Source organism: Myotis lucifugus, unplaced genomic scaffold (assembly GCF_000147115.1).
Source record: "Myotis lucifugus unplaced genomic scaffold, Myoluc2.0 scaffold_17, whole genome shotgun sequence".
Taxonomy (NCBI): domain Eukaryota; kingdom Metazoa; phylum Chordata; class Mammalia; order Chiroptera; family Vespertilionidae; genus Myotis; species Myotis lucifugus.
The window spans coordinates 13,476,731-13,499,460 of record NW_005871065.1 but is presented as its reverse complement, the minus strand read 5'-3'; the positions used below and the strand labels follow the sequence as shown (position 1 = coordinate 13,499,460).

General features: G+C 40.4%; 1 protein-coding gene across 1 annotated transcript in view; it reads left to right on the top strand.

Moving 5' to 3' along the window:
* Positions 1-22,730, top strand: part of CA8 (carbonic anhydrase 8) — a 69,898-nt gene that overhangs the window by 29,317 nt on the left and 17,851 nt on the right. Inside the window, exons 4-7 of the mRNA XM_023750899.1 lie at positions 11,248-11,343; positions 18,263-18,325; positions 21,134-21,182; positions 22,513-22,625. Of these exons, the coding sequence (XP_023606667.1) occupies positions 11,248-11,343; positions 18,263-18,325; positions 21,134-21,182; positions 22,513-22,625 (321 nt within the window). The remainder of the gene's footprint in view (positions 1-11,247; positions 11,344-18,262; positions 18,326-21,133; positions 21,183-22,512; positions 22,626-22,730) is intronic.

Below are 22,730 nucleotides of genomic sequence, written 5' to 3'. Positions count from 1 at the left end.
AGTGGTCATGGGGAGTGTAGGTAAGGTTTTGAAAAAGTCTGCTGCCGAGAGCAAGTACTCGGAGGAGATGTGAGGTTAAGGAAGTGGTTTTTTTAAAGATGAGAAAAAGTTGCACAGATTTATAAGATGGTGAGTGGCTAATAGAGAGGGAAATATCAGGTCAAACCTCGGGAGAGTGAAGAACTGATGGGCCAAAGCCCTTCATGTGGTCAGGAGAAGAATGGAGCAGAGCAGAGGCAGCTGCTGATCCTAGACAAGAGGCTGGACAACTCAACCGGCAGGATGGGGGAAGGAGGAAAGCGCAGCGGATGTCTGGCAGGACATAGAGGTGGCTCAGATGGTGTTAGTTTCTCTTCCAGGCAGGAGATCTTGATGTGAGAATATTAATGATATACATGAGAGGTTGCAAACTGATGGTCTTTGGGTTGGATTTAGGGATGGGTCCAGCTGGAACTGTCTTTTTAAATTTTGGAATTTAGGTACCTTTGGGCAGGGCACTGGTTTTCCGGTTTTCACAGCTACCCTGGTCCCTGCCTCATTCCATTCTTCCCTCATGCATCAGCCCAGTTCCTGGACGAGTTTGAATTTGTGACTCTGATGGAGGTGAGCTGGCTTTCTAGAATGGAAGGCATTGTTAGTTATCTTTAAACCTTCAGGAAATAAATAGTTGTGTTCAAGCAGCATAATGAGAACATAACCAAACTGAACGGAGATGAGCATTTTATTTTTAAAGATCATGCTCTTTATTTTCACTTATTTTTAAAAAATTATAGTTGACAAGCAGTATTATATTAGTTTCAGGTGTACAACATAGTGACTCAACATTTATATACCTTACAAAATGATCAGGATAAGTCTAGTGACCATTTGTCATCAGACATAGTTATTATGAGATTACTGAATATATTCCCTATGCCATACATTATATCCCCATGATTTCTTTTTATAACTGGAAGTTTGTATTTATTTTTTAAAAATATATTTTTATTGATTTCTGAGAGGAAGGGAGAGGGGGGAGAGAGAGATAGAAATGTCAGTGTTGAGGGAGAATCATTGATCTGCTGCCTCTTGCACACTCTACACTGGGGATCGATCCTGTAATCTGGGCATGTGCCCTGACCAGGAATGGAACCGTGACCTCCTGGTTCGTAGGTCAACGCTCAACCACTGAGCCATGCTGGCCAGGCTAGAAGTTTGTATTTCTTAATCCCCTTCCCCTTCTGTGCTCATCCCCCTCCCCCATCTTCTCTGGTAAACATCAGTTTGTTCTCTGTATCTATGAGTTTGTTTCTGCTTCATGTTTGTGTTCATTTGTCTTATTTTTAGGTTCCACATGTAAGTGAGATCATATGGTGTTTGTCTTTATCCTACTTATTTCACTGAAGACCGTGGTCTTTAAATACAACCGTTCCTACCTTGCCTGCAGCTTCTCCTTTTCCTCCCCACTCGAGTTGGTTCTAGTCAGCATTTCCTTCCTATTTACCAGGAGCTTTCCAGATAGTACCTCTTGCCTTGGTAATGGCCTTGCAGGTTAGAGGCTATGAGAGCTCAGGGAATTGTTGCAGGAGATCATCGAGTTTTCGTTCATACCAAGTGTGTAACTTGTCCCCGTGTGCTGTTGGTGTTGGGCACAGCCCGGCTGGATGACTAGCCGTTTCTTGGGTTGTACACTCTCCATTTCTTTCCCTTGGTTTTTCTTGCTTCTGTAGAGAATGATGTTTGCGGTGTTTGAGCATTCACACTGAATTCCACCCTGATCCATGTTCTGCCCTCCCTCTCTGGAGGAGAGAGCTGGCATGGAAGTGGTGGGCCCAACCATCTGGGCCACGCCCTGGATCTTGTTAGCTGTGCAACAAGGGGGCAGGCTACCTCACCTTCTGTATCTCTATTTTCTTCTTAAGATAAGGTGTTGGTGAGAGTCATGGACTTCACCATGATAAACATGATAGTGAGGACTGAGTGAGGCAATGTTTGCGAAGAACAGTGCCTGGTGGAGAATGTAACATTGGAGCTCATTAGATACATACAAATACTAAATACCTTCTATCATTTATATTGCACACTAACCCTTTTTACTCATCTTTTTCTTCTGTTGAACTGTCAATTTTATATTTTTATTTATTCACAGCCTGGATTCTTTTATAAAAAGATTTGAGCTCTTTGTATTTACAATATTGAAAGCATTGAAAACTGCAACCTTGGATATTATTAGGACTCAGTAAATGTTTTGATGCATGCTGACATTATTTCAGACCTCATTTGTCAGTTGTAGTTCTTATGTGGAGACACAGGAGGGAGAGAATGCAGGCATTTTTCACTGATTCACCGTACAAAGTGAACAGATGAAATCTGTATGTGACTTATGTTCTATAACACCGAGACACTTTGACAATCTCCTTACCTTCTTTATTTTATGGAATAACAAATGAAATATAGAGCATTTAAGTTATGGCAATCTAGTTGCAGCCATAACCCACAATTCATTTTTTTAAGAGAAAATAAGAGAGATTATTTCTTGAAAACCAAATGTCAAAGAATTCGTTTTAACTGCTTCTGATCTTACATTAAACAAAATATTTCAAAGTGATGCATTTTTGCTTTTATTTTTATGACTGTTCCAACAACCCTTTTCCAGCCTTTCAAAGTCACTTCTTTTATAAAGGAAACTTCACTTCCTGGGAGCAGCGCTCCAACAGTATTACTGTGCCCTGTTCCTAAGAGGGCCGCGACATCGAAGTAAACAAAAGGAAATTAGCATTCAAAGGGGACATCATTTTGCTTTGAAAAAAATCTTTTTGTAAATTACATAGAACTAGTGCTTTTTAAAATGAGGATTCTGAACCCTAAGAACACTATAAATACCATTTGGTATTAATATATTAATGGATGAAGATGCTCTGAAATGCTCCCCACACACCCTCCTCTTTCTTTTCACCTATATGACACGGTACATAATTAAGTTCAGGCAAACATAACGAGGAGGTGACAGAGATAGGCTTTCAAATAATTTATTTTCCATTCCATGCTTTACAGCGCTTTGTCACTATTATATCTGTCTACACCTTGAATGTCCTTCTCTGACTAATAGCTGCATAATATATTGACAATGACATCTCAAAGTGCAGGAGCACCTGAAAATAATATACACTAAATCTCAATGTATCTGCAGACGAATGGCTGCCTCATGTAATTACGAGTGGGCCTGGAGAGAGGGTGCCTTCTCTGCTGTTTTTGTTATTTAATGCTCCCATTGTGTTACTCAAACATTTCACCAGTTTCCTTTTAAAAAAATTGCAATGCTTAACACTGTCTTTCTTTCTTTCAACTCCTAGTATCATAAACGTGGTCGAGACGTTAACTCCCCCCCACCCCCTTTTTCTAATTTGATAGCTCTTTCTGAGTGCTCTGAGAAGGATATTTTAGGAGTGATAGAGCATGGGTGAGGTGACATACTTGGCTTCCAAAACTCCAAATCTAGCTGGATTTTTCACAGCTCCCCACAGTTGCGTTTCCTTGTGACTGAGGAAAACAGTTAAGCAAAGTCGGGACCCAGAAACTGGGCTCTGCTCTTGCTGAGTCTCTTCCTCTGCGAATCCCTACTGTGTAGAGGCCCAGCTCAGAGCAAAGCTCTTGATGACAATAGTTTGGCAGAAAAATGTTTTGTAGGGTCACATCTGTGTTCATAAGCGCATTGAGTATTTCTGACATAAAAATTTATAGCAGTCTGTGTGAATTTTCAGGTTTTACTTCTACCCATTAAAGGATTAAAGAATCCTGAAAGTGCAAGGTGCATTTTACCTCAACTCAAGCACACTGTCTCTCCTCATTAAAAAGAAATCACCTAGCCGAAACCGGTTTGGCTCAGTGGATAGAGCGTCGGCCTTCGGACTGAAAGGTCCCAGGTTCGATTCCGGTCAAGGGCATGTACCTGGGTTGCAGGCATATCCCCAGTAGGAGATGTGCAGGAGGCAGCTGATCGATGTTTCTCTCTCATCGATGTTTCTAACTCTCTATCTCTCTCCCTTCCTCTCTGTAAAAAATCAATAAAATATATTTAAAAATAAATAAATAAATAAATAAAGAAATCACCTAGCCCTGGCCGGTTTGGCTCAGTGGATAGAGCGTCGGCCTGCGGACCGAAGGGTCCCAGGTTCGATTCCAGTCAAGGGCATGTACCTTGGTTGCAGGCACATCCCCAGTAGGGGGTGTGCAGGAGGCAGCTGATCGATGTTTCTCTCTCATCAATGTTTCTAACTCTCTATCCCTCTCCCTTCCTCTCTAAAAAAAATCAATAAAATATTTTTAAAAAAAAGAAATCACCTAATTTGGAAACAGCCCAAATGCCCATCAGCATATGAGTGGGGAAAAAAAGCTGTGGTACATCTACACAATGGAATACTACGCAGCTGTAAAAAAGAAAGAACTCTTACCATTTGCAACAGCATGGAGGGACCTGGAGAGTATTATGCTAAGTGAAATAAAAAAGTCAGAGAAAGATAAATATCACATGATCTCACTCATATGTAGAATCTAATGATCAAAAAAGCTGTTGAACAAAATAGATCCAGAGACATAGAAGCATGGAACAGACTGTCAAATCTCAGAGGAAAGGCAGGGGAGGGTGGCTGGATAGGAAGAGATTAATCAAAGAACTTGCATGCATAGATGCATAACCCATGGACACAGACAATAGGATGGTGAAGGCCTGGGGTGGTGGGTGGGGCAGGCTAGAAGAGGTCAATGCGGGGGTGGGGGTGGGGGTGGGGGGGGGGATAAAGGGGACATATGTAATACTTTGAACAATAAAGATTTAAAGAAAAAAAAAGATATCACCCAGTACTCACTTCTGCTCCCTTTTGATGTCTGTTTTCTCATGCTGCCCACCTGGCCCCACTCATTTCATCCTGAGGCCTTTACATTCTTCCTCTGTTCCTTGTACGGCAACTGTCTTCTCAATAATCTAAAAAAGTAGATCCCAAATCTCCTGTTGTCCTCATTTTCTTTTGTTTCTTTGTAGCTATTGTAGCCTTGACACTGTGGACCAACGTTTCCTCTAGAAAGCCTTCCTCTTTTGTCCTAACAAGACCTGGGGATTTTCAGGGTTTCCTCCTGCAGGTTTGATATTCTTTTCCTCATGTCACCACCTCCCAAAGCTTCAGTCTTGCCCCTCTGTCAGTCTCCTTTGTGCCTTGCTCCAGGGGTGGCCTGAGGCTCTCTAGATATCTGGGGCAATCTGCATTCTGTACCTGAATTCTGTACCGCCAGCCCCTTCTTCTCAAGGCAGTTCTGGTTCTGCATCTCTTCCTTCTGGGAGACCAGCTGGACTGTTCTGATGTAACTTTCAACTCATCTAAAACTGAGCTCAGCTTACTTTTGGTAAGCGATTTAGGGTAGAAATCTCGGTTACCACTTTTCCTTCATATCCATTGGTTCAGGTTGTGTTTCTGTCTCCTCTCCATCATCTCCATCTTCTGTCTATCTATCAAATGCCTGTCAAGGTCTAGGAGGAGAGGTGGAATTTGGAGAAGGGGGGAACAGCATTTCAAGGGAGTGGAACATAAACCGAATGGGGGGCTATTGTGAGGGGCCAAGAGATACACTTGATTTGAGTACTTTGGGGATAGTTAGAGAAATGTAGGAGTTAGAGAAATTTAAGCCTGATATGGGTAAAACAAGGAAATTAGACATTTTTGAGCAGAGAAAATGTGGTGAAACCTGCATTAAAGAGAGATTAGTTGGGCTTTGTACACAATTAGGGGCCAGGAAAGGCCTTGGCGAGTTGGAGATAAAGGGGGAAGGGGTCCCAGGCCTCTAGCCTGGGAGGTTGCGGCCTCCACAGGGGACCGAGAAGGTGCCCTTTTATTTTTTAAGGACATTGATGTCAGTTCTAGACATACTCAGCTTCAGGTGGCATGGAAAGGACATGTCCACTAAGCACTTGAAGATAGGAGGCTTCACAGAACTTGTGTGAGTGCCCGGGGCTGGGGAAGGAAATTTGTGAGTCATAATTGCCTTTGCAGTTTTTACTGCTTTTCCCATTGCTCATGATTTATTCTTTGGTACTTGAATGCTGTCGCGTTATTTATGTTAATAATAAACCTCATTTATCTTGCAGATAGCTTTCTGTTAGGCTGCCATGAAATCTTCAAACTTATTTTTCTCAGTGACAAAGAAATGATTATAAGGCTACGGCTTGTCACAGTTTCATAACTTTGGACAAATTTATTGCTGTGAGTTAAGTACATTAAGATGAACATTTCACAGGTACTAATGGCGTAGCAGGGTAATCGATTGCAGGCAGCTTAAATTTGTGAGCCCTGTGGGAAAAGCTCCGTCAAAGATTTTCTCTAAACACATAAAAGGATGTTTTAGGGTTGTCATCCCGTGGTCAGATTTTTTAATGGGAAGGCATGGTGGTCATGATGCTGGCAGAGTAATAATGTACCTTTGCCTTTTTATTTCTTTGTGGTACATACGTTATTAGCACACCTGAGGCCACATCCACCCACAACCATTGAGACCTCTGTGGTTGGGGAATGGCAGGTGCGGGGGAGAATAGAAGTGAGGAGAGACTCAGCTTTAATTGTTGGAGAGAACCACCTTTCCCTACTCTGACAGAGCTGAGTGGGAGGGAGCCCAAAGTCTTTGGTCTTTTGAGAGAGAATCAGTGAAGGGACAGTGGAGAACCGCCCATTGTGTCCGTTGAGGAAGAAATCTTGTTCCCTTTTTTCTTTTTCCCCCCAACTACTGTTGTCGGTACCATAGTTGGATTTGGGTTCAAACTGCAAGAAGCAGCCCCTGTGCCACCTGCTGTGCTGTGTGTTTACAAGGTTCCAGAAGGTCTTAGTGAGGCTGAGTCCTTCCTGGGGTCATCTCCAGGCCAATGGACCCTAAAGGAGCGAAGTGACTGAGCAGAGTGGGGCCGTGGGAGTCTAGGCAGCAGAGGTAGTAATAGCTCTATTTAACCCTTATACTCCTTAGAAATGCTAAGGGGCCTTTATATACTTGATTCTTCCTACAAATTGGTAAGCTGCTCTCCATTCTCACTGGGCCTCTAGTATGTCTATATTTTTAAATAAATTACATTCATGAACTAATAGTATTTTCTTTCTATCTATCATTTATCTCTCTTTATATATCTACCTATCTATCAAATCTACTTTATGAAGCATAGGAAACTTGAAATACAAAAGGCTTTGGATAAAAATAAACATCAGTAAAAGTTCTAATATGTTCCTTCTGATCATCAGTGGATTGTTGTGTTCCCATTTCCCTTCCCCAAAAGAACCGTGTTTACTGTTAGGAGAATAAATTCCAAATATTGTAATTTTAATTGTTAGAGCCATGTCTTTATTCCTGTTGCTACTAGTCTTGTTCAGATTAAAATCTCCATTCATCTTTATACTTTTAAAATTTGTTTGCACAACCTGTATTAGTCAGGGTTCTCCAGAGAAACAGATATATATCTAAACAGGTCTATGTCTACGTCTATGTATGTCTGTCTATATCTATGTCTGTGTCTGTCTATCTATTTATCTATTATTGAGAGATGATGAATTAAGATTTATTTTAAGGAACTGGCTCATGTGATTATGGAAACTGGCAAATCTGAAAACTTCAGGGTAGGCCATAGACTGGAAGCTGAGGTGGAATTTTTATATTATTATCTGGAGGTAGAATTGCTTCTCCTTTGGGGGACCTCAACCACGTTATGGAAGGTAATCTGCTTTACTCAAAGTTCATTGATTTAAAGGTTATATCTAAAAAAAATGCCGTCATAGCAACATCTAGACCAGCGGTTCTCAACCTGTGGGTTGCGACCCCTTTGGCGGAACGACCCTTTCACAGGGGTTGCCTAAGACCATCCTGCATATCAGATATTTACATTACGATTCATAACAATAGCAACATTACAGTTATGAAGTAACAACAAAAATAATTTTATGGTTGGGGTCACAACATGAGGAACTGTATTTAAAGGGCCAGAAGGTTGAGAACCACTGAGACGGATGTTTGACCAAACAGCTGGGCACTGTAGACTAGCCACGTTGGCACATAAAATGAACCATCCCACAACCCTATCATGATTTTCAGCTGGAACTTTTGTGGTAGCCTCCCAGGTGTCACACTTCCAGTTCACCCCCACACTGCCAGAAGGACCTTTGAAGGAAAGACATTGGTATGGGGAGTTTGTTTGGGTCTAAACAGCATAAGTAATGATAATATTCACTGCAATATTACTTTGGTGATTCCCAAAACACAGTCATGATAAAATTTAAGGCTCTGTGCAATCTGAACCCCTCTAGCTTTCTAGCCTCATCTTTCCTGTCACTGCCAGCCTTACGTACCCTTTAGTTACCCACAAGCTACTCTAGTTATTCAAATACACTGATCATTTTTCTGTATCTACATGGCTTTGCTTTATGGAACAGAGCAACACTAACATAAGGCAAAATACAAGATGATAGGAAGAAGGGACTTTAGGAGTGCAGAAATTGATATAAACAATTCAAGCTTTTGAGATCTGAAAAGCTTCATTAAGGTGAGGAAAAGGTGAGATAAATGGTGTTTGGGCTGAATTGTGCTCCCCCCTGATTCATATGTTGAAGTCTTAACTCTTAGTACATCAGAAGGTGACCATATTTAGAGACAGGATCTTTGTGGAGGTAATTAGGTTAAAATGAGGTTGTTAGGATGGGCCCTAATCCAGTATGACTGGTGTCCTTATAAAAAAGAGGAAATTTGGACATAGATATGCCCAGAGAAAAGACGATATGAGGACACAAGGAAAAGGCAGCCATGTACAAACAAGGAGAGATGCCTCAGAAGAAACCAGACCTGCTGACACCTTGATCTTGGACTCCAGCCCCCAGAACTGTGAGAAAACAAATATTTGTTGTTTGCACCACCCAGTCTGTGGTACTTTGTCATGGCAGCCCTAGCAGACAGGTGGAGTGAGGAAGAGCTCGGGGAGCCCAGCGTGAGCTAACGCTGAGAGACAAGAAACTGTAGAGTGTTATTATGTTTGTGGATTGCGCATCTGAGTTACTACTACATATAATTAAATACATAGTAGGTTACAGCTCGTTTCCAGAATGTGTCAGAAATTTGCTTGGTAATTGAATTAACCATCGGTACTAGCAACATGACTGATAACTGTTGATGTTGACCTTGATCACCTGGCTCAGGTAGTATTTGTCAGATTTCTCCACTGTAAAGTTACTCTTCTGTATTATACTCTTAAAAAAAAAATCCTATCCAAGGTTATGTTTTTATTGATTTTGAGAGAGAGACAAAGGGGGTGGAGGGAGGGAGAGAGAGGATACAGAGAGAGAAACATTGATCAGTTGCCTTCTGTATGCACCCTGTCTGGGGATTAAACCCGCAACCTTTTGGTGTATGGGACAATGCTCCAACCACCTGTGCCACCCCACCAGGGCTGTACTACACTCTTGGAAATGAAGTCACCATGTGCAGCACACACTTATGGAGTGGGTACCCTTACATTTTTAAACACAAAAAACATGTGCACCAGATTTTGAAGAGTTGGTGTGAGTGATGATGCTGCTGGATTGTGAGGGGTGACAAAAAAGAGAAAAAAAGAGACCATTCTTTTTTGTTTTATTTGTTTTGTATCAGAAAATATACCCCATAATGTGGCTATGAGAAGTAAGAAAAATGTTGATTTGAACTTTGTAATTTGTCGAATAAAATTAGATTTCAACCTTGGGCCTTCTTTGTTGATTTAACTAAGGCAGTCAGTTCTTATCTACACCTCTGTACACTTATCTGTACCACTGGCTATGCTATTGTTGCAGCCAGAAAAGGAAAGATTAAAATTGGTCAGTCTTTCATTATTAACGGAAAGGTTATAAAACATTGTTTTCTTAAAGGCAGTGCCTTGACAGTTAAATTTATTGGGCAGTCATAGTCCTTGTGGATTTTTCAGAGCCTGACCTACCCTTATCTTGGGTATACTAGTAGTCTTTTCCTAGGCTACCGTTTCTATTACATATGGGCAGAAGACTTCATTACCTCCCTCTGGTGGTCAGCTTTATAATTTCAGAAGCTTGGACAAATTTAGCAGGAAAAAACCCACCAAATTTGTGGCAATCCTCATGATAATTTTCCATAATATTTTAATACGGATGCTAAAATGACATGGTGATTGAATTGTAGCTATGTATTTTTGGATTAGAACTAATTTTTAAGTGAGGCAGTATTTTAAGGTGGTAAGTAATTATGATTAAAAGCTAGAGTGACGAAGATAGTATTCTAGGTAGAGGCTTACCTAGATACTATTATACTAAGAACCTAACCTCAGTGGCCATTTAATTTTAGCCAGGGAATTGAATTTGGCTTCTTGCAAGTGTTTTATCAGGCTGTAGGAACAAGTGCATATTCTAGATAAACTTGAAAGCGACAAAGCTTTATGAGACCAGGAGTGAGGGAGTCCTCTTGAGCATTGTTTGTCATTCCCTCACAGATTAAACTTTATCTCCAGTGCCGGAAATGGCCTTCTTTAGAGCGCCACATCAGCATTTTTTATTTCACCATGGCTTTAAAAAGATGCAGTATTTTTTTTATAGGATCCTATCTCTGGATATGCTTAGGGTGGGGTACCTTTATTCTGCCAAGGGCCATTTGGATATTTATAACATTATTCACGGGCCATACAAAATTATCAGCTTAAAAATTAGCCTGCTACATTTTGTCATACGTTTAATGAAATCACCCCTAATGCCTTGGCAGGGCCAGACCAAATGATTTCATGGGCCTTATGCGGCCCTTGGGCCGGACGTTCCCCACCCCTGGCTTAGAAGGTTGAAATAATTTACCAGAATTTGAGACAGGCTTTGCCTTATTCTTGATGGAAATACTGCAGGTACTAATCCTTTGAGTTCTAGTGTTTGTTCCATTGAGATCCAGAGGGTATGACATTTAAAGAAAGGCAACCAAATCAGTGGGAAGTTTGCCGGTCTCCTTCGATGTGGTCCTGATGAGGACTAAAGCACAACTGGAGAGGCAGCAAGCCACTAAGCATTGCTTCTGCTCAGAAGTAAGAAGGAAGAAATTCCTACAGGGGAATTGTTGTGTTAAGGCAGTAATCTATTAGTGTCTCTTGGTGATACTCTTGTTGCTTATGATACCATATACACATAGTTACGGAAAGTTGATCTGTCTTTGTTTTTCTCTATGGGGGGTACATTAAGTAACGAGGTCACCTGTCTGTTCTTGCTCACCCAGTTGCATCTGATCCACTGGAACTCCACCCTGTTTGGCAGTATTGACGAGGCTGTGGGGAAGCCGCATGGAATCGCCATCATCGCTTTGTTTGTTCAGGTAAATGGTCTCCTATGATTGTTGAATTGTTCAAATGCTTGTTTCCAATTCATTTTGCAAGTTATATACGTATATACTTACGAAATGATCACCATGATGAGTCTCTAATAACCATCTGTCACCACACAAAATGTTTACAATAATATTGACTGTATCCCCATGCTGTATCCTGTACCCTTCTTATTTATTTTATAACCGGAAGAGCGTACCTCTTAATCCCCTTCAACCTTTTTTGCCCATACCTCCACCCCTCGGCCCCCAGAAAACCGTCGGTTTGTTCTCTATATCTGAGCCTGTTTCTGTTTTATTTGTTTGTTTTAGAATTTACATATAAGTGAAATGATACAGTATTTGTCTTTCTCTGTCTGACGTATTTTATTCAGCCCAATACCCTCTAGGTCTATCCATGTTGTTGCCAATGGCAAGATTTCTTTTCTTAAAAATATATTTTTGTTAATTTCAGAGATGAAGGGAGAGAAGAGAGAGAGAGAGAGAGAGAGAGAGAGAGAGAGAGATATCAATGATGAGAAAGAATCATTGATGGGCTGCCTCCTGCATGCCCCACACTGGGGATTTGAGCCCGCAACCCAGGCATGTGCCCTGACTGGGAATTGAACTGCAACCTCCTGGTTCATAGGTTGATGCTCAACCACTGAGCCATGCCAGCCGGGCAAGATTTCATCCTTTTTTATGGCTGAGTAATATTCCTGTGTGTGTGTTTAATAATATATATTACATCTTTTTTATCCATTCGTCTATCAATAGTCACTTAGTTGGCATCCATATCTTGGCCATTGTAAACAATACTGCAGTAAAATTAGGGTTGCATATCTTTTCTAATTAGTGTTCTCATTTCTTTTTGGATATATACCCAGAAGTGGTTTTGCTAGATCATATGGTCGTTCTATTTTTAACGTTTTGAGGAGCTTCCATACTATTTTCTGTAGTGGCTGCACTAATTTACAACGCCACCAACAGTGCACAAGGGTTCCTTTTTGTCCACATTCTTGTGAATACTTGTTATTTATTATCTTTTAGATAATAGCCATTCTGACAGGTGTGAGGTGGTATCTTGTGGTTGTTTTGATTTGTATTTTTCTGATGATTAGTGATGTTGAGTATCTTTTCATTTGCCTGTTGGTCATCTGTATGTCATCTTTGGAAAAATGCCCATTTAGATAATCTCCCCATTTTTAAATCATATTGTTTTTTTTATATTGAGTTATATACATTCTTTGTATACTTTAGACACTAACCCCTTATTGGATATATTTGCAAATATCTCCTCCCATTCAATAGGTTGACTTTTTGTTTTGTTGATGGTTTCCTTCACTGTGCAAAAAGTTTTTAGTTTGATATAGTCCCATTTATTTTTGCTTTTGTTGCTCTTGTCTGAGGTGACAGATCCAAAAAAATATTGCTATGACTGATGTCAAAGAGTCTATTGACTATGTTTCTTCTAGGAGTTGTATGGTTTCATGTCTTACTTTTAACACTTGGAGTGCGGGAAACGAGTTAAGTCGGCTCGCGTGAATTGCGCGTACTCCGCGGGAGCCGTCTTTAACTCGGTTCATATAGATTTGGGGTGGAGTGCGGGAAACGTGTAAACTCGGGCCGATTGTAACTGCGTATTACCAAATATTTGTTTGTAATCCACCCTTTTGGTGGATGGAACAAAACCAAAAGACAGAGCCATCTTATATTTTGGCGGGAAATTCACCCCACACCGGAGTGTTAAGCCTTTAATCCATTTTTAGTTCATTTTTGTGTACAGTATAACAAAGTGGCTCTGTCTCATTCTTTTGCATGTAGCTGTCCAATTTTCCCAACACTGTCAATTGAAGAGACTGTCTTTTTTCCATTGTATATCCTTGCTTTCTTTGTCGTAGATTAATTGACCATATATGTAGGCTTATTTCTGGGCTCGCTACAATGTTCTATGTGTCTGTTTTGGTATGAGTACCATCCTGTTTTGATTATTTTAGCTTTGTAGTATACTTTGAAATTAGGAAGCATGATATCTCTAGCTTTGTTCTCCTTTCTCAAGATTGCTGTTTGGGGTCTTTTGTAGATGTTTTTGTTTGTGGGAGGAGATGAACTCAGGGTTTCTCTATACTGCCATCTTGAACTGGAACCCAGAGTGTTTGTTGGTTTCCCTTAAATTTTAGTAGTGGTGACATTAAACACATATACAGAGAACACTGACAATTTAAAAGTAGGGAACTTGGTCTCTGTGGGTCATGAGAGAGCAGTCATATTCATTAGTAGAAACTGGTTCATTTACTTGTTAGATATTTTTTTCAGAGTGCCATGGAGGGACTTTGGAGAAATGATTTTAAAAATGTGTTCTGAAAGCAGAGGAAAAAGAATTTGAAAATATTTGTGGACTCTGGCTTACTGCAAAATCTCAGAAAAATCAATAATGCAATCCTGTAGTGGATTTCTTTTGTTCTTTGCTGTTAATAATTTTCACTCCAAGATGATTGGAAGTGCCTTATAGAAAACATGGATAAAATAAGACGGGCAAAGACCTTGATAGATATAGTTAATATAAAGTTGGGATTTGATCTCTGTGGTGGACAAAGTATATTATATAAATTGAGTGAAATGTACAAAAGTGGACCATATGCTTTCAGAGGTAAAAATTTAATCGAAGGTGAATGATGGCCAGAGGGAAGGAGGGGCAGAGGCAGTGGGCAAAGTGGGGTGTGGGGGTAGAGACCTGTGTAGTTGTGTCAAAAATAAAAATATAAAAATGAAGTTATAAAAACAAAACAAAAAATACACCCCCCAAATGAATCTAATTCCTAAGATGAATCTTGTTAACTTTGTCTTATTATGTACTTGATGTGAAAAAAGACATAGAGGTGAAGGAAATAGCCTTCTCCCTCCTCTAACTTACAGAAGAGAAATGAAGGGCCAGAGAGGTCAAGTCAGTGTTTATAGTCACACAGCGATTTACTGTCACCAATTGGCACCAGAAACCATTCTTCCACTCTGTTGTTTCAGTGTCTCATTCTTTTAAAAAAAAATAGCAATACCAATGACCAAGTGGTCATATATGGAAGGGAAGGGACAGTTAGAGCATTGGGTGGAAAGCCAAGACTTTTGAAACCAGCATGAGTATTTCCAGGAACACGCTCCATATTGGAGGCAAGGGGAAGTCTGAGAGCATGCACACTTGTTCTAACTTTCCATACGTTTGCTCTGAGGAAAAATTCTGGTTATCTCTGTGACAGTGCCTTTCAGGAGAAAGTAAAAGTACACAAACTTGAAAGCAAAATTTCATGAAGGAAAGAAGGACTGATAAGGATTGTCAGTCGGAGCAGAGAGGAGACGGACTGTAGTGCACCCAGGGTGTCACACTTGGGTGAGGAAATGGGGGGAGGGGACTCAGGGCAGTGAGTATAGATGTCCCTTTCAAGGAGTTTGACTCAAGAAAAGAAAGACAAAAGGGATAATAACTTGGGGATGTACAGTGAAGGCCTGTTTGTTTCATTTTTGAGATTTGCCTGTGTTTTTATTCTGAGCAAAAAGAGGTAGTGAGGGTGTAAGGTTTAAAAATACCGGCAAGAAAGGGGATAATGGACATAGGAAAGTCCTGGAGGGGGCAGGAGGGCATGGGATGGAGAGCATATGGCATATGTGTATGGGTTAACCTTGGGTAACCACCCTTTATTCAAAATAGAGGCCCAAAGGAAGAGGTGGGTAGAAAGGGGATGAATTTGTAGGTGGAAAAGGAAGGAAATTAGGGAAGTTCATGCCTGATGACCTTTATTATCTCTGAGAAAGGAAAGCAAAATTATTTATAGAGCAAAGGAAATGGGGATTTGGAATTGGGTTTTGGAATAGCCCAAAGAAGAATGATAATAGACTTGACAGTTGGTGTGGGAGACCCACATGAGCCTGGTTATCTCAGATTGTACAGGACAGTGTTCTGTGGATGGTTCTCAATCCAGGTAGAGGAGCAGAGGATTCTAGCAAATTGTTCCACTGATCCGTTACATAGCAGATGATTCAGGAGGACAAAAGGATTAGGTAATGGAGAGTGTTTGCAGAGATGTCAGTCAGTATGGGCAGGAAGGGAAGGAGACCAAGCCAAGAGTCTCCTGAAAGTTGGCTCCTTGTGCTCCATTAACGGGAAGAGAGGCAAGAGGGGAGAACTGGACAGGTGAGAAGTTTTCAGAGTGAAAACAAATCCAGGGTGTGTTCCCAGGGTGGTTTGCAGAGGTAGGATGGGGCTGAGGGTCAAGAGACATGCCAGGAGGGGACGGGTCACTCACATGGATGATGAAGTCCTCCAGAGTGATGGCAGGGGGTGATGACTGCAGGGAGTGACCAGTGTGTCAGTAAATGACAAGAAGAACATGATAGCGACAGTGGCGGATGGTCCACGCAGAGGACAGCCTATGCATATGGGTCTGACGGTAGCAGCAGGGCACTGACCACAGCTTCAGTCTCATGTGAGGAGCTGCACAGTGTCCAGTCAAAGCCTGGGAGAGCTGTGACCTTGTGTGGACCCGAGGGCGTCCACATAGACCAGGAGGTGGTAGAAGAGCTTGTCAAAGATGCGGAGTTACCTGTCTCAGAAGGCATAGTGCAGTAGTTCTCAACCTTCTGGCCCTTTAAATACAGTTCCTCATGTTGTGACCCAACCATAAAATTATTTTCGTTGCTACTTCATAACTGTCATGTTGCTACTGTTATGAATCGTCATGTAAATATCTGATATGCAGGATGGTCTTAGGCGACCCCTATGAAAGGGTTGTTCGACCGCCAAAGGGGTCGCGACCCACAGGTTGAGAACCGCTGGCATAGTGGGAAATGAGGGGAGGTGGAAAAATACAAGGCAATGAAGAGCTGAAATTCTAGGAGAGGAAAGTGACCAGAGGGCTTGCATTTTGGGTGGCGGTGAAAGATGGCAAAGGTGAGAGGTAAGAAGTGAATTGGTCTCCTAGCTCCTGGTGGACTCTTGGCACCAGGTGTGCTGTCACCTCGGTTACTGTAGATTTTAGGGGTTGGGGTGTGCAGAGTGTCATCTATACTTGCTTTTTGGTGCTTGTAACCTCTGCAGACAAAAATCTGGCAGAGAAGGGAAGGGAAGAGATGGAATAGTAGCTCGAGTTTGTGGCTAGATACAAAGCTTTGCCCACAAAGTGAAGAACCTCTATAGACAGAAGGGGCCAGTGATAGTTATTGAGTGCTGCTGTATGTAAGAACTTACTTGATACTGTATGGCTTTCTGAGTAAGAACAATATGGGTGATATTAATTGACTTACATTGCACTATGCCCTGTTCTAAGGTATCTGTTTGGTTTAGTCTTATCTTCAACCTCATCGCTTTTATCCTCCGCACTGTATAGATGAGGCATAGAGGTTAAGTAAACTTGCTCAAGGCTGAAAAGTGAGTCAGAGTCAGAACTCAGGCATCCAACCCACATGACCTTGCTCCTGAACCACTACTTTATGTGGCCTTACAACATTCACATGCGGACTCTTCGAAGTTACCATGTAACGGAGATGCAGGAAATGAAAACAGCTCTAGGCACAGGCCTCCAAATGCTACACCACAGTTAAACCAATAAAACAAAGAAGGGCCCACGTCGGCTTTTGCACTCAGGAACTCAGTTGCCTCAGGTATTTTTTTCACCAGAGAATTTATTTTCTGTTTTTAGAGCCTACCTCAGGAATGGCAAACACTTGGAAAGTAAAGTCTTGATTATTGTTAACTGATTGGCATATCTTAGATTGTGCAGATTTCTTCTCTCTTTTCTTTCCTCCTTGATGCCTTTCCACTAGCATGTTTCACAATTGATTCACATAGAGAGAAACAGAGAATACAAACATTCTGATGCTATTCTAGCGCCTTAGAGGTCATTCCCTAGAAACTTATGTGGAAGAGAAAAAGCAAACAATAGCAATGATTATCTGAGGTTATAGATCCTCTCCTCTATCACCGTGCTCCATTATCCTGGACCAGTGAAACTTGGTTGAAAAGTGGAAATCAGATTGCACTTACAATTTTTAAATGTAAAGTCAAGAATACTTAATGTAAGATTTTTTTTTTAAAGTCTCAAGTTCCTTGGAGCATTGTATACAAGAGAAAGATGTCACGATATATAATGTTTTAACATAGAAAGTCATGAACAGCATATTATTATTTGAGAATACAAAGGTGATTATAGAAATTATGTGCAGTTGTAATCAAGAAATGTCCTGATGTCGGTGACTTTAGCCTATAAAAGCACATACCCACTTTTCTGAGTTAATGAAAATTTTCAACATTGATAAAATCTTTTTTTTTAAATGTTTTTATTGATTTCAGAAAGGAAGAGAGAGGGAGAGAGAGATGGAAACATCAATGATGAGAGAGAATCACTGACTGGCTGCCTCCTGCACGGCCCCCCACTGGAGATCCAGCACACAACCCAGGCATGTGCCCTTGACCGGAATCGAACCCGGGACTCTTCAGTCCGCAAGCCGACGCTCTAGCCACTGAGCCAAACCAGCTAGGGCTGATAAAATCTTTATAACAATAATCTAGACATGTCAGATGTAAAAATGGAAGGGTTTGGGCATGTGATGAAGAATTTTGATTCAGAAGTATCCTTGAAACTTTTGTATTGCTGTGTTAGATGATTTGACATATTTGCAGCCTTGTACACAGCATGATGAATTTAGATGGGTTCTTGGAAACGTCCAAGAACATATCTAATATTTGATTGTTCTATAGCTTCTGTTACAGCTTCAGTTACCTTCAGTGAATGTTTCCCCGGTTATTCATGAAAAGGTCATTGATTTAGTCCCTAAGAAGGAAATTCAGGTGGACTTGATCCTCGCTACTATAATTAGTTATTTTGAGCAAAAGCTAAGTATTTAATACTTTTGTGGTTAATGGCATATGCTTTATATATTTCAGATAGGAAAAGAACATGTAGGCCTAAAGGCTGTGACCGAAATCCTCCAGGATATTCAGTATAAGGTAAGTCACTGTTTTAAAGAAATTAAAAATCCTGGTTGTCTAAGAGGTCGGTCCCCAAAGGCCACCCTCAGGCTGGAGGATTCACTAAAAGGACTCACAGAAAAGCTGTTATTCTCATGGTTGTGGTCTATGGCAGCGGAAGGAAACAGATGAAAACCCAGTGCAGTGAAAGGCTCATGGGCATAAGTCAGGAGAAACCAGGCACAGTTTTCAGGTGGAGTGGCATGGGGACACCCCTATTCTCCCAGCAGTGATGTGGCATAACACGTTTGAGGTATTTATTGCCAACCAGGGAACCTTACTTGACCTTGGTGTCTAGGGTCTGCATGTCTGTGTGACTGACCTCAGCCACTCTGACCCCAGCCCTTCCACCCCGATCCTCTGCTGAACTAGAGATTCCTCATAAATCACATATTAGGTTCAACTTATCTGGTCAAACTGGTACACCATGGGCCAAGGTCTCTGGCACACACAACACTCTTTAAGGCAGAATATTCCAGGGGCTCAGAAATGGTCAGCCAAGGGCCAGTCTTTTTTTTTTTTTTTTAACAGCTATTTCTTTAAAAAATATTTTTTGAAAAAAATGTGTTGTTGTTTTACTTTTCCATTACAGTTGTCATACAATATTATATTGACAAGGGCCAGTGTTGAAGACAGGCCATTTTTTGAAATGTGAAGATTTGAGCAACCCAGGCCTGCTGGGTGAACACTTTCCGCCAATTGGTTATAGGAAAGTTGTGTAAACAAAATGAACAAAAACTTTGGCAACCTAACCTCACAGTACTTAGGTAAAAAAAAGAAAAGAAAAATAAAGACAAGTACACATAAGCAAAAGGATAATGTATTTCACAGAAGGTGATGAAGATTGATTTGACCCTGCAGTGACTCAGCCTAGCATTGCTGGGAAGCCAAGTTCTGTTGTAAACAGTACCTTTATGCTTCCATTAAGTCAATAGAATTCAGTGGCCTTGGAGGCGACCCAAAGCCAATTCTGAAATCCATCTGGGAATGAAGTCTGATTAGCTCTACACTAGCACAAGCCCATTGCATCTTGAACCAGACAGCCTCTCACAGAGATCTGAGCGGCTCAGAACGAATTCAGGCACCAAGGGAAAGCACCGAGTAGTCAAAGAAGCTGGGAAAAAGGGTGTGAGGACATATTTTTGACTGACATTTGTCTGAAGAAATTTGGTGGAGAAATTTTCCTTTATTTCTTCAGCTAATATGACATAAGTCAGGAGGATGGTGGGAGGCAAGTAAGCTGGCTTCTTTTTGAAAAAAATAAATATATTTTTATTGATTTTTTAGAGAGAGGAAGGAAGAGGGATAGAGAGATAGAAACATTGATGAGAGAGAAACATCAATTGGCTGCCTCTTGCATGCCCCCCACTGGGGATCGAGCCCACAACCTGGGCATGTGCCCTCTTGGTTCACCAGTTGATGCTCAACCACTGAGCCACACCGGTCGGGCAAGCTGGATTCTTTAATACAGTTGTTCTCAACCTTCCAAATGCCGCGACCCTTTAATACAGTTCCTCATGTTGTGGTGACCCCCAACCATAAAATTATTTTCGTTGCTACTTCATGACTGTAATTTTGCTACTGTTATCAATCGTAATGTAAATATCTGATATGCAGAATGTATTTTCATTGTTACAAATTGAACATAAAGCATAGTGATTAATCACAAAAACAATATGCAATTATATATGTGTTTTCCGATGGTCTTAGGCGACCCCTGTGAAAGGGTCATTCGACCCCCAAAGGGGTCTCGACCCACAGGTTGAGAACCGCTGCTTTAGTGAGTCAAAGAGTCTCTGAAAGTAAGGAAGAGGAGATGTAGAGGTTAGGCATTAACTTTCTCTGTTATGTCTGCATGCACAAAGTAATCTTATAAGAGATATCCAACTGCTGTGACATGTCTGTCTGCCTCAAAGGCCTGAGCAATTTAAATAGCACTATTTACAATACTGGCTATTAATATGATTATTGAATAAGGGCACAAATACTTTTCTTTTCCCCCTTAAATATATTTTTATTGATTTCAGAGAGTAAGGGAGAGGGAGAGAAGAGAGAAATATCAGTGATGAGAGAGAATCATTGATTGGCTGCCTCCTGCTCACCCCTCACTGGGGATGGAGCCCGCAACCTGGGCATATGTGTCTTGACCGGCAATCAAACCTTGAACTCTTGGTTCATAGGTTGACACTCAACCACTGAGCCACTCCAGCTGGGCACAATTATTTCCTTTGAAAATGAAATTTAGCTTTGATAAAAATGGATTGAAAGAGAATGTTTTCATGTGAGCGACAGATCTCCCTCTCTGGAGGAGGAGATCTGAGAGCTGAAATACCAAGTCCAAATGGGACAAAATGAGAATTTGGGAGGCAGGTTGTGATGCCAAGTTCAAAGTACCAGGAGGAAAGTCAAGTCAAAATAATTACCTGAGCCAGGGTTCAGGCATTTTACTCCAAGGCTCAAGTCTCTGGTATGGATGTGATAGGAGCAGGAAAAGTAGGTGACAGAGGACAGACAGTCACTAGATAGGCAATTGTACATTTCACACCAGGAATTACAGGGAAAACTGAACTGTGGTAGAAAAGGAAATAGCATAGACTCAGCAGCAGTGTCTTGTTGGACCAGTCACTGTTGTTCCAATGAGAAGATAGAAGGAGACACAAATCTATGGGGTCCAATGATGTCCTTTAGAAAAGATGTCAACTGGGATTCTTTAGTGCTAATAACTCTATTGTAAAATTAAGAAATTTTATGTTAACATGGGATATATATATATTTTTTATTTTTTAGGGGAAGTCTAAAATAATACCCTGCTTTAATCCTAACACTTTATTACCAGGTAAGTGTACATGGATGGATTGTATAAAGATGAATTTTAACTATGGCTATGCATTTATTGCTTTCCTCAGAATATATAACTATGTATTACTAGTTAATAAAGGTTTTTTACAGTATATATATTCTCTGTGGTAGGTACCCCTTACCTAAACATGGGAGTAAACCTTTTGAAATAAATACTTTACCACTAGTTTCATTAATCATGAAGGGTTTCTTTTTTGTAAAAATTGCTACCTCTATGTAAGCACCAGCATAATAACGTAACCTTGGTATACTTCTGGAATTGATCAGTGAAGTTTTTATTAATCTATAGAGTGAAATAAACTTTACATCTAATTTTATAAGGTAACCTCTTTGCAATGATACTTAGTTGTTAATTCTGATTATTTAGGTCTGCCCTAATAGGTAGGGATTATGTATAAAATACTCAGAATATAATTTGTAGTTAAAGGCTATTTTGTACAAAATTTTGGTCTTTACAAATCTCTACCCAAATTATGTGAAATTTCTTGGTGTTTCAAATGTAACCAAATAGGTCGATGCATCGTATCTTCTAACTTTACATTTAATTGCTCTACAACAAACCAAACATTTACCCATCATATTCAATCATGAATTTCTCTAATGCAGAGCTAAAGGTTTTCATCAGAATAAGAATAGTTTATTTTATCCTATCATAATATGCTTTTAAAAATTTGTTGTTAAAAAAGCAATACAGATAGAAGTAGCTAGAGCAGAATGGTTGAAAACACTGGCTTTGAAGCCAGGATGCTTTGGTTGGAATCCTGGCTCTGCCAGTTATTAGCCCAATGACTTTGGACAAATTATGTAACCCTTCGTGATTCAGTTTCCCCATCTGACACATGGAGCTAATAATAGGAACTATCGCATTGGTTTGTTGTAAGGGTTAAATGAGTTAATGTTGAATAGTTCCTCCCATGTAGCAAGCTTTGAATAAATATTAGATGTAATTAGCTAAGTCCTCCAATAAAGTAAAAAAAAAAACAACAACTATGGGTACACTTTTGCTAAAGTGACTAAATTTTACATATATGTACACATCAAGTGTATATGTATTAAGTTTATATATCAAGTTTATATAGCATATTTGGATAGAAATCACTATAAATAATAGAGGACTCATCGTGTTTCCCATCAATTATTTTCTTTATGATGATTAGTTAAGAATACATGTGAGGTTCTAGTTTAAAAATGACATCAGTCTGAGAAGTGTTATTTGGACAATTTGTAATTTTGAAAATTATTGTGGGAGTCTCACAATTATGATTAATTAACTTGCCTTTGTGTGACATGTCCACGTGGTTGCACAGATCCTCTGCTGCGTGATTATTGGGTGTATGAAGGCTCGCTCACTATTCCACCTTGCAGTGAAGGTGTCACCTGGATATTATTCCGATACCCTTTAACTATATCCCAGCTACAGGTGAGTGCGGTACCTTAAGTCTTTTAGAGTGAAGTTCTGAGTTAAAGGTTACATTTTGTTTCTGTAAAAGGGAAATGTCGGTTTTATGTTTTAACTCTCTTTAGA